Raw genomic sequence first — 17,919 nt, forward strand, 5'->3', positions numbered from 1 at the left:
TCTGCTTTCATTTACTGCTAAATCATTAACCACACAATTAGAGGGTGCATATAGACTGTCGATCACAATACGACATTTAATTCCAAGCCTTCAGCCAGCGGAGGACGTCAGAATTAGGGCCACACAGACTCCGTTTTAATTTAAAGCATGAGATCTGCTCTTATTTTCCAGAACAGGTTCTGATCCAGTCAGTTATACTGAAGATTGTTTGTTAGCCATTTCTATGTATTTAATAGTTATTATCGTTCATCTATGTAGTGCCAACATCTGCCACCACGTCTGCTTGAGCAGAGCTTACCATCTAATTTCCTTAACATAGGCATGTACACTCAGAGCCACACCTAACCTATCAGCATGTTCACGTGAGGACACCCACATGTAGAGAACATATAAACTCCATGCAGATAGTGCACTGTCACCTAGCAACACATGTCAGCAATACTAACCATGGTGCTGCATGGTGGTGAGTATGAATCACGTACACCCACTGAGCTTAAAAAAAAAACCCAGCAACAATACACTGGTACAATTTTATTTGGTGGATGCTGTTGTAGAACAGGGTTTTGTAGAGGGGTGCAGGCTCTGTGATCCTCACAGCTCCCTAATTGGGTCTTTAATATTTGCTATACATAGATCCAGTGGATGGGCTCAGACTGATCTCTAGATCCTTCTGTTCAACCACAATATAAAGAACAGATTGATGGTAACTCGCTGTGAGTGGAAAGTAAACCAAAATTTTTGGATTAATAGAGTAATTTGCCTGCATCACTTCTGCACAGATACCAGTTTAAACAGGCGACTGAGTCATTATAAACATCTGCTGAAAACAGCGGCTTCCGTGTAAATGGATTATTTAGGGTGTCCTGATATAAAGCTGCAGTTTCAGGGTGTTTGACACATTGTTCTATCACCTACGGTGGTTGTATTTGCTGTAGAAAACCTGTACAAAGTTGTGCAACATTCAGTAACGCAGCGTTTCAAACCATTAGAGAACAGACAGGTATATACTCACAATAGAGGGCAGACATTGTCTTGTGTCATTAGACCGGATAACTTGCCATCCAGACAGATTTCACTGCAAAAAAAAAAATATTTAAACTTTATGGGACTAAAGCACAATAACATGACACCCATGAATATAGATATGGGGAATTAGAGATATACACTGATCAGCCACAACAGTACAAACACCTGCCTAATATTGTGTAGGTTCCCCCTTGTGGCACCAAAACACCTCTGACCCATCAAGACGTTAAAGGATCTGCTGCCAAGTCCTGCAAGATGTGAGCTGGGGCCTTCAAGGCTCGGACTTTTTTTTCCAGCACATCCGACAATGCTCCATCAGATTGAGATCTGGGGAATTTGGAGACTAACACCTTGAACTGTTGTGTTCCTCAAACCATTACTGATCAATTTTTGCAGTGTTGAAAAAGAGGCCCCTGCCACAGGGAATGGTGTTGCCATCAAGGGGGGCATTTGGTCTGCATCAATGTTTAGGTAGATGGTACATGTTAAAGTAACACCTATACCAGTGTTGGATAACCTGTGATGCGCCAGGTGTTGTGAAACTATAAGCCCCAGCATGCTTTCCCAATATATAGCAGCTTATTGCAGGAAGGGTATGCTGGGACTTGTAGTTTCACAGGTTAGCCAACACTGACCTATACAAATATCAGGACCCATGGTTTCCCAGTAGTACATTGCCCAGAGACTCACACTACCTGTGCTTTACCTTCTTCCCATCATGCATACTGGTGCCATCTCCTCCCCAGGTAACCGCTGCACCCGGCTGTCCACATGAAGTAGGAACCACGATTCAACAGAGCAGGTCGCCTTTCCTTGCTCCAGATCTGGCTCTCACTCATTGTAGGGCATGACCGTTCTGAGACTACACAGAAAGCTGTGCTGTACGGTGTTACCACTACCACCTTTCCAGCAATAACTTTAGCAATTGGTGCTTCTGTGGGATTGGACAAGATATGCAGGGGGAGCAAAGGACAACCTATCAATGAGCCTTGGGCACCCCCCATCACCGGTTCTTCTTTGGACCACCCGATAAGAAATGCCATTTTGGCAATACTTTAACCCAATTGTCTAGTCATCACAATTTGGCCTTTGTCAAAGTCTCACATCCTTACACTTGCCCATTTTCCCCACTTTTATAACACATTCAACTGCACTTGCTGCCTAATATATCCCACCCCTTGCCATTGTAACAAAGTAATCAATTTTATTCTCTTCACTTGTTTTAATGCTGTGACTGATCCACCACACAAGAACAATGACAAGCACTAGTCAGCATACATTAATGTTTAGACATAGCAATACGTCAAGAGATATTCGTTTTTCATCTTTGTCCTATATGTCAGGATCAATGACCAGTAAACCCAAGTAGCCAACAGGACTTGCCAAGACCACAGGTTTGGCACACCTTGCCCCCGGATAGAAGCCATGCCTAATCTTAATATATGCAACTTCATTTTATAGTTACATTGTATCCAGTCCCATTTTCCAATAGACCAACAAAACAAGGGCCCCAATGAGAACAAACATCTTCATTTTCTACAGCTTTATTAGAAATAGTTAAAACCATTCACAGAAGTTATTCTACGCTGACTTTTCACACAAAAGTTCAAGTGCCTCGTCCACTAATCACACACATTAACCGTGCAGAAGGAGCAGACCTGAAGGTGACAAAAAAAGTTTAGTGTTCAAAAAAAAAAAAAAAAAAAAAAAGTACATAATGATTGTGATGAGGAGACCATGAAGTGCAACATTTATCATTAGAGGAAGAGCTGCATTGGCCACCAGTAGGCCCTGTTATGTCATCATACTGACCACAGGGGGATACCACACCCAGAGACCCCACCACTAGTGCAAGGAGCATAGAATACATCATTCTACCAGTTACAGGTAGAGAACATAAAAAAGTTTAAGCCAGAATAATGTTCATATAACAGTTGTCCTTTTATAAAAAGATTTTCTAGTTACAGTGGTCAGTTGGCAACAACTTCAGTTAAAAATATGAGCACTGCTCATTGTGAAACGAGTTAAAAACAAGGCAATTCTCATCCCATTTACAGAAGGATTATATAAAAAACACACAAGTTTATTTCACATATAATACATTTTACATTATGCAGTTTAAAAGTCGCGGTGCGATGTCCTCAGCGGATGCTCTGGTGGATGATGCTTTTGCTGCTGCGCGTCTTCTCCTTTTCCTTCTTTGCAACAGGATCCACCTCAAAGCATTTCCACAGCCGGAGGGTCTCATCTGCTGCTGCAGAAGCCACGGTGGAGCCGTCCGGACTCATAGCCAGGTTGAGGACCCGAGCGCTGTGTCCTAGAAACAGAGCAGCGGATGTGGTCACCGTACTGCAGATCCAGCGGTTATTTCCACATATAAAATTGGAAAATTGATAACTCACCTTTTAATTCTGTGACTCTGGTCATTGTAGGATATTTCCAGATCACCAGCTGGTTCTGGGCAAACCCGTGCCCAGAAATCAATTCTTTGTAGCTTGTGGACCACAAAATAGAACAGACCTAGAGAAGAGCAGAGACATCGGCATTTCAGAGACCTCGCAAGATACAAGACTGCTGCAGCCAGCACCATAATCATGAACTAGACTCCTAAATAACATACCTGGGAGTGGGTGTCCACAGCATTTAAGCACGCTCCAGAGCACACGTTCCAGATTCTGATGTGTCGGTCACTCGTTCCACCACCAGTCGCCAAGACATTGGACTGCCATGGGCACCAGGCCACAGCCTAAAAACAGAGCAGAGCATTCAGGTACAGACAATGGTTGAAAAAGGTCATTAATACAAAAGCCCCAGACAGTAGTGTCCACGAAAATAGAGATGGACTCTTGCATGTAAAGTTATGATTCTACCTTCCACTAAACAGGACAATCTCACCTTAATGGCACCTTGGTGTTGTGTGAAGGTTTGTACAGGTGTATACTCCCCAGAATCTCCCTGGTTACAGGGCCAGATGTTCACCAAGTTATCATTTGCCCCACTGGCTAGATAGCGGCCATCCGGTGACCATTTCAGCCCGCAGACTTCCTGTGTATGACCGGTGAGCGTAGCCACATGATGCTGAGCGACCCGGACGTCATGGTGATGGATGTGACCCGTCCGGGATCCACTGAAACAAGACCCAGACAGTTCATAAGCGGCTTAGTACGACCAGTAAAGTACCAATGTCCTGGAAGGCACCATTAAAGCCATATCACAGGAAGGGGTCCCGATGTCATGCAGTGTAATATACAGACCACAGCTAGGTCACCGACGTAAGAAATACAGTGTAGGCTTCTCAGCCAGTGGCACATGGACTATTGCAGTTACATCTGCCTGTTACAGTGGACCCATATCCTACACAGGAGTTCAGTCTTAGAGAACCAAGAATTCTTATGAGAGAACCCCATTCACCAATAACTTGTGGCATAATTACTGCGTCAGTCATACTACGATCACTATGCCGACTGGTTCATGAAACACCAACAAGTCACAGGTATATTCTACCACAACTGGGTAAAGGTCCGGATGTCCCTGGTGTAGTTCTACAATACTTCCATTAACCAGATTCATCAGAAGTAAAGCTAGGACACATTTACTCACCATGAAGTTAGCAGTATGGAGGGTTTGTGCCAATTAAAGGAGAATCTTCTCAACTGTATATAAAGTTATTTCTAAATGTATAAATTCTAATTTGTTAGGAAGTTTGTATTCAGATATTACCTCTATAAGCACTACGGACAGCCTCATGTGGCAAGTGGTCAAGTAAGACCATATAAAGAGACAAATTAATGAATTGTTCTATGAAAACTGCAAAATTGCCTGCATATGATAAGTCATATCTATTTAATGCAAACAGAAGAGTCAGAGAGAACGTCCTGCGCTTCACACTGAGACACCCACACTGCCCCCAGCCAGATAACCACTCACCTGGAGAGAATATGGTTGTTCCAGCTGAGAGCACCAACACGAGACGAGTGACTGACCATATTCCGGAGACGCTTCTGCTGCTGAACGTCCCAGAGCTGAAGACACAATGTAAACCAGTTAGTCAGAGCAACAGTCATCCAGTGTTGGGCTAGTAGGGATTATACAGGAGGACTCACCTGCACTTCAGAATTACTAGTCCCTACTGCCAGATAATTTCCTTCTTTGATCCAAGAGACAGACGAGATATACTCCTCGGAGTTCTCCATCTGCATCAACAGAATAATGTCCCCACTCAGGTAGTTCCACAGATAGACGGAGTCATTCAGTGCTACAGCCAGCAGGTTCTGGGAGCTCCAGTCAATCAGATTTACGTCTGGAAGTATAAATGTGATCTGATTAGAAGCTTCTGATAGCCCACACTATACCTGGTTGTCATTCAAAAATGCAACACAAGATCACCCACATGACACTAATGGGGTGAGGGATTTGTGGCAAAATAATAAGGATTTGCTTAGCCACACAAGGGCACATTTGCATCTAGAACTCACAGTAGTCATTCCTGATCTCTGGAGCGTCCAGGACTCGGTCAGGCATTGAAGGGATGTATCTGCCAGACTTTTTGCTGGAACCAGGGGTTGTTTTTTGGCTGTACAGGACCTTCAAGTTGTTCTGATAACCTGCAGTTCAAACAAGTTAGGAAACCATTATTGCTCACAGCCAGCACCAAGCCATTAATCCCCCAGAGAGATCGCACTTACAAACCTTCAGGGGCATTCAGAGATTTCCCACCAAGCCGCAAGATTTTTGCATCTTCCATATCAAATCCATTAAGGTTGACCGCCCAAGCTTTCTGCTGCTCCTGTAACAAGACAGGCAGAAGGGCTCAGGAAATACACCATAGATTCAGCACTGAAAGCCAACCTATTATGGGGTGTCATTTGTAAGATGCTTTGTATTAAAGTGCCTGAGGTTTTCTGCATTCACATTTACTGGATCATCTCTTATGTTTTAAGGATAATCTGCATTGCAAGTGGACTCCTACTATATTGGAGTCTGACACTTTTATTGGTGTATTATCCAGCTCAATATCTTGATTGCTCCAACACGCGCTCATTCACACCTCTGCAGCACGCGCATGTCAGGAGGGAGAGACAGCTGGAATGTCAGCGTAACACCAAATGTAGTTTACATCTGAAAATATCAGTTTTCATATTTAGTGCTATTTTAAACAAATTAAGAGACTTGGACCATTTGGCCAGTTTTAGTCACTGAAAGCCACACACATGTATCTGCAAGGTTCAGCTATAGACCACTATTCCTGGTTTTGGAGAAGGGTGTTACAAGGTATATAGACATTACCTTTTTTGTGGGAGACTGATCAATTGGTTCATTCTCCTTGCTCAGTAGAAAGCTGGCGACATCCATCTGCATTGTGCTCCGGTTGGGAATATACCGATCACCGCCCGCTCTGGATGGTGTGCCCTGCGTTTTACCTTGCAATTTGCCTGAAGAGACAACGCAGCTGTTACCAACTCCGCTTCTTAACACTAATGTTCACATAAACTAGGATCTAGAATAAACTAGACCATCCCAGTTACTAAACACATAATGCAGAACTAGACAAGCTATTAGACCACTTGTCCATGTGCGAGTCATCCAATGATCATTGCACACTGGGGCAGAGTGACTAGATCACCTCTGGCCCATTAGCACAGTTTAAAGATGACCACACAGGTAGATGTGACCACGTTTTGCGCTATGCCCAGTAATCAGATAGTCATGCATCGCACTTTTTGTGTGGTGTCAGCTGCTTCAGTTAAAGCAAAGACATCAGTTTGCCGTCACCTACAGCAAAGTATTTTCTGCCCAGACATACGGGACGACAGACCTGGGGTTTTTGACGGGGTCTTGCTGGAGCTGTGAGACCGGTTTGCAGCCTTCATAGGAGATATAATACTATTATTCATGGATGTATTTGCAGAGGAGCAGCTGCCCTCCTTTGCTTTCCGCTGCCATCTTGCAAGTGGTGCATTCGGGATCGGTGCATCCAGCTTTAGAATACTGTTGAGATCGTTTTCAAATACAAACTGCGCCATGAGTCCACAATCTGCAAGAAGGGACATTTACCAGTGTTAGAGAACATTAGACAGCGACTAAAATTTAATCCCCCACATCAAAGTCCTAGCACTCATCAACGTTCTATAGAGGGGAATAATCCTGATTTATAACACCCAGCTTTCAACACAATTGTATTACTCAGAAGAGCAACTTGTTCTATGGCAAGTGTTATCCCTATCAAACAGTCACTTGAAAGTTCCCAAGACTAGCCAGGGACCACCTTCTGATGCCAAAACACAAGATAGAACATCATTCAGGAGGCCAGGTCTAGCTACAAACCTATTTTTTGTCATCTTAAGTTTATCACACCCACTACTGTTGGTGGCAGCATACACTACCGTAGCCTTCACTTACACTGTGCATTTTATAGGGATACAAATCACATGTTCCCTACAACAAGGGAGCCATCCAGTATCTGCCAACATACTAATGGTTCATTTTTGCACAACAGTAAAGAGCCCAACAAAATACAATTCAAGGTTTATAATATTTTAAGTCTTTGAATGTTTACATATAATTCCTGTATAAAATCTAGTGATATAACCGTTGAACATAGACATTTATATAGCCAAGGTCAGTTATCTTCTATCTCATTCTCTGAATTACAGTCAAGACAGGTCCAAGAGGAAGTTGTCCTTTAAAGTGTTACTTTACATTCGTGTACAAGATTTAATGGCTCACGACAAACAGCCCCTTCTTGTCAGTTACACAACATTCTTGTATCTTTCACAGGTTTCAGTAGAAGGTAGAAAACATCATACACAGGGGGATAAGCATGGGGGGGCCTCACACCCTATAATACACAGGGGAATAGGCAGCAAGGGGTCCTCACACCCTATAATACACAGGGGGATATGCAGAGGGGCCCTCACACCCTATAATACACAGGGGGATAGGCAGCAGGTGGGGTGGCCCTCACACCCTATAATACACAGGGGGATAGGCAGCGGGGGGGGGGGGGCCCTCACACCCTATAATACACAGGGGGGCCTCATGCACTATAATACACAGGGAGATAGACATGGGGGCCCTCACAGCCCTATAATACACAGGGGGATAGACATAGGGAGCCGTCACACCCTGTAATACACAGGGGGATAGGCAGCAGGGGGCCCTCACACACTATAATACACAGGGGGATAGGCAGCAGGGGGCCCTCACACCCTATAATACACAGGGGGATAGGCAGCAGGGGGCCTCATGTACTATAATACACAGGGGAATGGACATGGGGGCCCTCACACCCTATAATACACAGGGGGATAGACATAGGGAGCCGTCACGCCCTATAATACACAGGGGGATAGGCAGCAGAGGGCCTGATGCACTATAATACACAGGGGGATAGGCAGCAGGGGGCCCTCACACCCTATAATACACAGGGGGATAGGCAGCAGGGGGCCTCATGTACTATAATACACAGGGGAATGGACATGGGGGCCCTCACACCCTATAATACACAGGGGGATAGACATAGGGAGCCGTCACGCCCTATAATACACAGGGGGATAGGCAGCAGAGGGCCTGATGCACTATAATACACAGGGGGATAGGCAGCAGGTGGGGGCCCTCACACCCTATAATACACAGGGGGATAGGCAGGGGGGGGGGCCTCACGCCCTATAATACACAGGGGGATAGGCAGGGGGGGCCTCATGCACTATAATACACAGGGGGATAGGCAGGGGGGGGGGGGGCCTCATGCACTATAATACACAGGGGGATAGGCAGCAGGGGGGGCCGTCACACCCTGTAATACACAGGGGGATAAGCAGGTGGGGAGCCAGCACACATCCCCCGGCCCTGCCCGGTACCCGGCCCGGGCTCTCACTCACCTCTCAGCCGCCAGTAACGGTCACACGTTGTACGTCTCACGCCGCTACTTTTAAATGCCTGCCGCCGCGACACCTGATTGGACGCTCGGCTACAGCGGTCTCCAGGACAACCACCGGACTGAGACGCAGGAAGTGGTTAATACTGATTTCTGATTGGACGACACGCCCGATCGCTGGGCGGGGTTTCGTTCGAAGCATCCAGCTGCTCTCAGCTGCATGTGACGTGTCAGTGAGTTTCGTGCCGCCATTTTTGTTTAGGGTAAAAGTAATGGAGAACTGTTCTAGTGAGGAAGTGAATTGTTTGTTATGTAAGGGATTCATGTCTGTAATCTCAGGTCACAAGATGATGCTTTTATATTGGACCACTTCCCCATGTACACAGTGCAAAGTGGGGAGATGCTAAAATGTAAGTGAATGACTTCTAAAGAAATGTCAAATTAATATAATGATAACAAATTAAATTTTTGTGTATATTGCAAACATCCCTATTTTATAGATTATATCTTCCTTCAGTAATATACTTTGTCCTGTTTTACATGTGGAATAACATGGAATGACAGCTGTGACTGACACTGCAAAAACAGAAATTAAATGTGTTTTCCAAAAAAGACCCCTGTTTTTCCATGGTCACCTCACCCATACACTAAATCCTTTCCATAGGTAGTCCCTCATTACTGTACTTCACTACAAAAGTTGTGACATGTGGAACGGCAGTTGTGTTTTAGGGAAAGTCAGTGCAAAAATCTTAATGAAAGGCTGAGTGTGGTGCATGGAGAGACCCCTGTTTCTCTGAGAACCCCTAATCCACACACTACATACCCTGCTCCCTATACCCGTAGGGGCACTCAGACTGGAGCGGGTAAAGCAGAGGGAGTAGTATCAGATAGGGGTAAGATAGCCTATCGTGAGGACGTGGGTTTCAAGAGAGCGCTTAAATGATTGAAGGGTGAGGGGGATATATCACCTCCTGTGTGACCCCAAAATGATTGTGTTACCCAATTATCTGTGGAATTATATTTTGGAGTATACCATACTTGCCATGGGGGAGGTGGGCATGTGACGAATCGCTAAGATGATGCAATACTTGCGTGATTAAGCCCCCCCCCACTTATCTATTGCAGGGGCGAGAACTGGGAGGTTGCCCCCTGCTCGCCCGGGAGGTCTCCCAGAAATGCGGGGGTCTCCTGGACATTCCAGGAGAGTATTCAATTATGTGTTAAAGAAAAGCAGCTAATGAATCTCTAGAGACTGAAGTGTCTTTTACATTTCTGTCTCCATTACTGAAGTCATGTCGTCTTACCTGTCAGTCTTTGATTAAATCTTGGTCTCCATGAAAATGGCCACCTCCATAGGCATCAATACATGGACATAGGACACAATTTCTGAACTGTGTCATCATGAAACAGATGGCGAAGCCAACCACGTCTTGTACTGGCTCAGCATCAGGGAGAATGCCAGACTCTTCAGGGAGCGAGGGAGATCACCCCTATTTCAGGGAGTCCCCCTGACATTTAGCGAGAGTTGGCAAGTATGGAGTATACAGGGAGCTGTCTCTAGATGGATCGTGTTGCTTGGTTCTTGCATTACTTACAGAAACAGGAAGGGCCACATAGAAAAACATAAGTATTTACTCTTCATTTTAGTGGTGCAAGCAGACAGCACAAGCATTCCTCAGCAAGGCGGCCTAGGGGCTTGTCCACACGGACGTTGCTTATCACTTACATTTTATGTTGGTAAAACCAGATACAGAAAAGTGTCTGCTTCACCATTTCCAAAAAATGTTCTTCTCAATACTATAAATTGCCTCAAACTGCATTCACCAGTTATGTTCATCCACATATCCCATTATCTACTTGCAGAATGTGAGAAGTAACAATCTCTTGGACATAGAAACAAAACCCCTGGTCATCATCATCATCATCATCACCATTTATTTATATAGCGCCACTAATTCCGCAGCGCTGTACAGAGAACTCACTCACATCAGTCCCTGCCCCATTGGGGCTTACAGTCTAAATTCACTAACACACACACAGACTAGGGTCAATTTGTTAGCAGCCAATTAACCTACCAGTATGTTTTTGGAGTGTGGGAGGAAACCAGAGCACCCGGAGGAAACCCACGCAAACACGGGGAGAACATACAAACTCCTCACAGATAAGGCCATGGACAGGAATTGAACTCATGACCCCAGTGCTGTAAGGCAGAAGTGCTAACCACTTAGCCACCATGCTGGTCCTTCTCTACCATCCATCTTGTTTCTCCCGAAGTCTCGCTGACCTGCGCATTAGTCTCCTCTCAAACCTCAAATTCGAGCTTAAATTATGTTACTAGTTTGCATTAAAATAAACCTCTCCTCTACTAATTGCCCATATGGGACAGCCCAAGTTTTCTCCCTGGTCTTTCTCCCAAACTCTTTGAATCTTGAGTTGGAGCTGGAATTCGACTTATCCCTGAAAGAGATCATTTGGTGTCTATTATCCAACCGAAACTCCTTTTATTGAGACCAAGCGGTGTATTTACTAAACTGCGGGTTTGAAAAAGTGGGGATGTTGCCTATAGCAACCAATCAGATTCTAGCTGTCATTTTGTAGAATGTACTAAATAAATGATAACTAGAATCTGATTGGTTGCTATAGGCAACATCTCCACCTTTTCAAACCCGCAGTTTAGTAAATCTAGCCCCAATACTTTTGGAGCACCAGCAGATCAGACAATTTATCCACACAGTTTCCCCCTCTGAAGCTTTCTGTGCTCTCTTCCCCTTCAAGTTAACCTGCCTTCAATCCGCCTTACATAGAGATATGATTTCCCTACTCTACAATATTATACTTGACTCATCTTCAGACTCCCAAGGAAGGCATGAACGAGACTGGGGTGACCTTGGTCACCCCCTCCCACTGGAAGAAAATTGCTGGCAGAACATTAGAGAATGAAGAGCTCGCTCTCGATTTTCACCTCAAAGAGACAGCACACAAATTATAGTACAGAAGGTAATAAGCACCTAATAAAACTAACATGTTCAGCACACCTGATCTGAGTTGTTGGAGGAACTGTGCCCTCAGGAGACCCTCCTACCATGTACAATGGGACAAAATACATAATCTCCTCAACTCAATGGTAAAAGTGCCAATTCCTAAAGATCATTCTTGGATCTTCCTTCTTTGTTGCCCCGTCCCCCTCAATATCTGAAAGAACATGCAACAATAGTTACCTCACCAATTTTAGTTGTGGCAAAAAGTGTGATAGTGGAAAACTGCTAGAACGTGACCCCCCCCCCCCCTGTTTCTACTTATGAATGTGTTTGTAATGTTGCATGTTTGGAAAAAACATACTTATCGATAAACCAGAACTTTCCACTCAAGTGTGAACCCCTTGGCTTTTTAGATAAAGACAGAGATCCTCTCCTTCTATTGTATAAGTATCTCTCCTTATCTAGGTCACCCCACACTTTTATGTGTAGTGACCGCAATGTGATTCCCATCTCCCACCCTTTATTCAAACACTATAAATGTTTTCTCTCATTATATATTTCAATGTTGTTAAAATTATTATGTTTTAAGAATTCGGACTAAGTATATTTGTTTCAGATTGTTTGTACCATATTTGTCCGTTGAAAGCAAAAAGTTTTTTTGTGTTTTTTTTTTAAAAGAAGGTAAGTGGTATAAAACGAAGCACTCGTTTGGAGGGAGAGTACTATACAGCAACAAATGGGATATACAACAATGAAGGGAACTTGTTTATTGTGCTTTATTGATTGAAGTTTCAGCTTTTATTTGAGTGCTCTATGCAGGTACAGCTGCCTTTAGAATGCAAACAAAAAATATCTGAGAACCCTTAAATGCACAATCATTCACTATCTTTACACCTGATGGGCCCGATTCATTAAGGAAAGGAAAGCAAAAAAAAAGGAGTAACTTTGCACCTTGGCAAAACCATGTTGCATTGGAGGGGAGGGGGGGTAAATTTAAAATGTGGGGACAGATTTATAGTTGGGGTAGGGCATTTCCTAGATCAACTTTAAATGTTAGTGATAAAATAAAGCTATCAAGTATTTGTCTGCTACATGAAAAAACAGCCAGTATTTATCTTATATGTAAAATAAAAAACTAATTTGCACCCCTTGCATTTTAACATGGTTTATCCAGGAGAAAACTTACTCCTTTTTTGCCTTACTTTCCTCAATGAATCAGGCCCATTATATTTTATACATACACCTGTCTGAGCCAGTGTATTCCTTTTTTTATTTCATACCGCCATCTTGTGCCCAAATATTAGTACTACAGCCATTCAGTAAATATTTTTAGGTATATCTGTACAGTCATCTTGTCTTTGCTTACAGAAGGCCCATTCACACCTATCCAACTCCCATCTGGATTTCTGCAGTTTTTTTTTTAAACTGGCAGCACGTAGTCATATATGGTTCACCAAGTTGGTATTCACCAGTCACCTTTTCGTTTAGTAATATTAGTATAAGACTTACCATTACTTTTCACTGTAACAGTTACAATATATTTGCAACTAGATAATTAAGACTATAGAAAGTCTTTTCCTGCTTTTTCTCTCTCCTAATTTGCAAATATGCCATCCTTATGTACATGGATTACATCTTGGCTAATAAAGCGGTGTAAAGTGTCATAAACATAAAATCTCAGCTATGGCACGATAGCGCTTTCCCCCTGGCTGCTGTGAATAAAGTGTTATAATTGAATATTCCTGTTACCAAGTAGACTACAAGCCTGTCACTTAGACTCAGCACCTGTAAGATACAAAAGCTCCACCTCCTGTTTCCTGTCAGAAAAGAGCTTGGACAGACAAAAAAAAAATGTGTCTAACATGCTAAATATAAGCACTTTTAATATTTAGCATAATGTTCTAACAGCCGTCTTTTCCATTGCATACATGTAAGCTTGGCATAGACAGTAATAGCAACAGGTGTCAAATCTGCTCAAGTCTGAAAAATAACTAAGTTTATAATCTTTCCGAAATTACATTTTGTGCTGCAATAAGATTTCAAAGAGGCATCTTCCAGTAATAAAGATAACCTAATTATTGTACAAATTATATATGTCATCTGTGTTGTTTTGTTGTTTTTGTTTTTCTTTGTTGTTTAAATTAGAAGCAAACAAGATACAATATGAGCAGCTTTGTGTTCATGGCCTCTGAGTGTTCAGACATGGGCAATTTTTTTTTTTTTTTTCTCATTTTTTTACAGAAATGATTACAATAAAGCATTTCTTTTACAACAAATATTAGTTTTAATCAGACAAAATACTAAGGAAAATAAGACACATAGATATAAACGTAATGTAAATAAATGTAAATATAAATATATAATTTCAATAAATTAATAGCATATCGATTCAGTAGTTCTTCACAAGAACATGTAATTTGGTAAGGAGATCTTCTGTGTGGACTGTATAAGGATGAGATCAGTCTGAAAAAAATAACGTAATATAATATTATTATTATTATTATATGTTTATTAGTATTATTTCTGCAATAACAGGAGGGAAATCTCCAAAGCTCCCTATATCCATCACATAATATACATCACAGTGAAACAAAGGGTACATTCTATTTACTAAATATTATAAATCAAATTATATCTAACTTGACAACCAGTACTCACAGTTGGAAAACTTACACAAATAAAATATTTAGTATGTTTTTGCAACAAAATATTACATTAATGTTACATTGTATAACTGTGCCATCTGAACATGTAACAGATTCTGAGCAGTTTCCAAAACTCAATGTCCCCAATAAAGAGTTTGAGAATGTTTACAAGTTGTTTCAGTTCTATATTGTAGGTGTAACACTGTAACTTCATTTGTAGTACTGAATGCCGATGATTTAAAATAGGGTGTAATAGGGTGTATAACTCCAGGTCATAGCGTCCTGTTCTTATTCAACCTCAGATTATTTGCTGCAGAATTTGTTTATTTTACTCACCATCTTTGCAGTTCCTCATTGATCATTTCATACATTTAATCCTCCGCTGATATCCAAAACTGCATTAAACCTGCTCATCTGCACGGCCTGAGGAAAAAGGAAGTATCATGAGCCATCCGCAAGGACAGTGGTTGTAATTATTTACCCTTCCCACTGTAAGACCACCAGCAATAGCCCCCTATGCTGTCTGATTAGGGACCCGGGGGAGGGGGGGGGGTAACTTTCCTATTAAAACAAAGTATCTCTAGTATCTGTGTTTTGACTGTACTTAATAGAGGAGGCCTTGAGCACACTGCCTTATTGGCTATTGTGACTACAGTGGGGCAGCACGGTGCTCAGTGGGTAGCACTTCTACCTCACAGCACTGGGGTCATGAGTTCAATTCCCAACCATGGCCTTATCTGTGTGGAGTTGGTATGTTCTCCCCGTGTTTGCGTGGGTTTCCCTTCGGGTGCTCCGGTTTCCTCCCACACTCCAAAAACATACTAGTAGGTTAATTGGCTGCTATCAAAATTGACCCTAGTCTCCCTCTCTCTCTCCCTGTATGTTAGGGAATTAAGACTGTAAGCTCCAATGGGGCAGGGACTGATGTGAATGAGTTCTCTGTACAGCGCTGTGGAATCAGTGGCGCTATATAAATAAATGGTGATGATGATGATGATGATGATGAAGTATTGGTTTGATATTGACTTCCGGTAAATCCGTCATGTGTTTGGATTAGAGAAGTCATTTTGCCAGGCACTTATACTGATTTATTTTTTGCCTTGTGATACATTTTGCCAGGCTGCCCACATTTTTGACCAGGTTATCATGGAATTGTGTCAGGTCATTATATAAATATCTAATTCCATTTTTAATAGTTTGAGTGAAGACTGTTAGTTCTTCTAATTCATCTGGGGTTGGTAAGAAAGGTCTATTTTGCAATTTATTCATTATATAGTGACGTATTTGTAAAAAAGTGGGAATTTAGGATTACAAATTTCCTTTTTTAACCGGACCCCTGGGTCGGACATTTTGGCTAACACAAGACCAATTTTTCCAGATTAGGAAAGTGATATTTTTTATATATGGAGAAAATTCAGGATTTCCCCAACTAGCCTTATATTTTGTGAATGTGTAATCACTGTTGATTTTTTTATATCTGATCCTATGCCTTATAAGTTTCATCTAAAAGCACATTTTGTAACAGTAGTTTGTTAATATATGATTTTGGCAAATGCAGCAAGGCAGCTAGCTAGAAAGAGTGCCACTTCTAGGGCCACAAGCATAAGCGTAACTTGCGATTGAAAAAATTGCACGCAAGTGTATACAGATGTACGCTGTTTTCAGAGTTAAAGCTTCGTCCAGGTCTGAATGAGGAGCAGATGCGTCCACGTGACAGCAGACACGCCCCTCAGACACACCCCTCAAACACTTACGCCAACTTGCGAACATGTATCAAAGCCTTATATTATGAATGTAGTTGCTACGAAGCTTCATTTAAACTTGAATAACCTAGTTAATACAACAGGAACAACTTCCACATCTGCGAATCTTTAGAAAACTTCTATTTACAAGCGGCTCGCCAGTTCGGGTGTTCGTCATCATCAGCTGCTTTTTACATCTGCTCCTGACCACCCGTAAATAAAACCGCTTTTTTAGCCGTATCTGCGACTACGTCCCAGTCTGAATCCATACGCAATCGCTCGAACACGCCCTCACTGTACATTGTATACCTTAGAACACCCCTTCCCTCCCCCGTCTCCCCTCTTCAGGCGTAAGGAGTTATCAGTGGTTAAAAGTTGCAGGTCTGATTATCTGCAGTTATGTATGTCCACTTTCTGAATATGCGCAGTACTAAAAAAAGATACGCTACGCGCTAGGTCGTACGCCTCACTCTAATCAGGACCCTCGTGTGTAAATGCCATAACGCCTGGGGGGCCTATTCCACCTTGCTTTTGACTCAACAATAATTTACTCCAAGCTATCATGATTTTTTTTCCCCAAATGAAGCAGGTAAATAATTTTGAACATTTATCACCATCTGATTTGGTTTTTGCTATTTGGCAGCATTTGGATAGGGTTTGCTAATTTGGGCAAAATTACACTCTTGGTCCTGATACATTAAGAAAAGTTAAGCAAAAAATTAAGTAAGTTTTCTTACTCAAGTTTTCTGGACCAAACCATGTTAAATTGCAAGGGGTGCAAATTAGTTTATTATTTTGCACATAAGACAAATACTGACTCCTTTTTCATGTAGCACACAAATACTGCATAGCTTATTTGTACACTGAAATGTAAAGTTGATCTAGGACATGACCTACCCCAACTATAAATCTGTCCCCACGTTTTAAATTTACCTCCCCCTCCAATGCAAAGGTTTTGCCTTGCTTACTTTTGCTTAACTTTCCTTAATGAATTAGCCCCTCTATTCCTACCTAGAAGTGGCAAATTCAGATGTCTAGATATATAACATTTTTGCAGTCTTGTAAAAACACTGGGGAGAAATTGAATTTTAGAGATTTTGTAGATCAGTTTGTTTGAATTAAAATGTGATTTGTGCGGAATTCAGAATGTTTGCTGTATGTGATAGGGGCATCACTTCAGAGTTGCTGACATTTGTTCTAATGCTCACAAAAGAGCTGAAAGTATTAAGAGTGTCTAGGATTGTAGGGATTGAATTGTTTGGTTTAGAAACTAATAATAACATGTTATTGGAACAGTGCCAACTTATTTTCATATTCCCATAACTGTACGCGTGTATATAATTTGTTTTTGTCTAAGGGCTATTGCAAGTGGTGCCAGAGCTAATGTAAACTAAAGTGGGGATAAGGAAGGTTTTCTTTGAAGCGTATGTAAGAATATTTTAGTCTTTCTCTCCACTTTAATGTGATATTCTCCAGTGTAGATGTGAGAAGTGTTTTCGGAATGTAGCTCATTTTATCGTATCGTAAGTATTTTACACTTCATTAAAAAGGTTTTGAGTTACATACCAAGCAAATAAGAATGGGCATCGCCACTATTGCCGTAATTAACAAGCCAATCAGTGCTCTGGCGTAGACGGGAACGTCTCCTCTGA

At 42.2% G+C, this 17,919-nt stretch overlaps 1 protein-coding gene and 1 long non-coding RNA gene across 2 annotated transcripts; both read right to left on the minus strand.

The window, feature by feature from the left end:
• Positions 1 to 2,554: 2,554 nt before the first annotated feature.
• Positions 2,555 to 8,997, minus strand: CDC20 (cell division cycle 20). Its single transcript, XM_075181705.1, has 11 exons — positions 8,907 to 8,997; positions 6,842 to 7,060; positions 6,313 to 6,458; positions 5,716 to 5,812; positions 5,502 to 5,630; positions 5,130 to 5,326; positions 4,954 to 5,048; positions 3,922 to 4,153; positions 3,647 to 3,772; positions 3,429 to 3,546; positions 2,555 to 3,343 (listed from the first exon to the last, which is right to left on the minus strand). Exons 2-11 carry the CDS (start codon positions 7,047 to 7,049, stop codon positions 3,168 to 3,170), a joined length of 1,524 nt encoding a protein of 507 aa, XP_075037806.1. The 5' UTR covers positions 7,050 to 7,060; positions 8,907 to 8,997; the 3' UTR covers positions 2,555 to 3,167.
• A 5,149-nt stretch (positions 8,998 to 14,146) lies between these two features.
• On the minus strand, positions 14,147 to 17,918 carry LOC142099993 (uncharacterized). The gene is made up of 3 exons (XR_012678646.1): positions 17,834 to 17,918; positions 14,862 to 14,948; positions 14,147 to 14,343 (listed from the first exon to the last, which is right to left on the minus strand). It is a non-coding gene; the product is annotated as an uncharacterized LOC142099993 (long non-coding RNA).
• Between the last annotated feature and the right edge of the window lies 1 nt (position 17,919).

The sequence above is a fragment of the Mixophyes fleayi genome, chromosome 8 (genome assembly GCF_038048845.1).
Source record: "Mixophyes fleayi isolate aMixFle1 chromosome 8, aMixFle1.hap1, whole genome shotgun sequence".
NCBI lineage: Eukaryota > Metazoa > Chordata > Amphibia > Anura > Limnodynastidae > Mixophyes > Mixophyes fleayi.

What these genes read in the sequence shown, in the direction of transcription:
- CDC20 (XM_075181705.1), bottom strand. Translation starts at nt 7,049, where the DNA reads ATGGCGCAGTTTGTATTTGAAAACGATCTCAACAGTATTCTAAAGCTG. An exon ending in GACCCCGTCAAAAACCCCAG is followed by an intron (nt 6,459 to 6,841) that starts GTCTGTCGTCCC and finishes TTGTCTCTTCAG; the next exon opens with GCAAATTGCAAGGTAAAACG. An exon ending in AGAGATCAGGAATGACTACT is followed by an intron (nt 5,327 to 5,501) that starts GTGAGTTCTAGA and finishes TTATACTTCCAG; the next exon opens with ACGTAAATCTGATTGACTGG.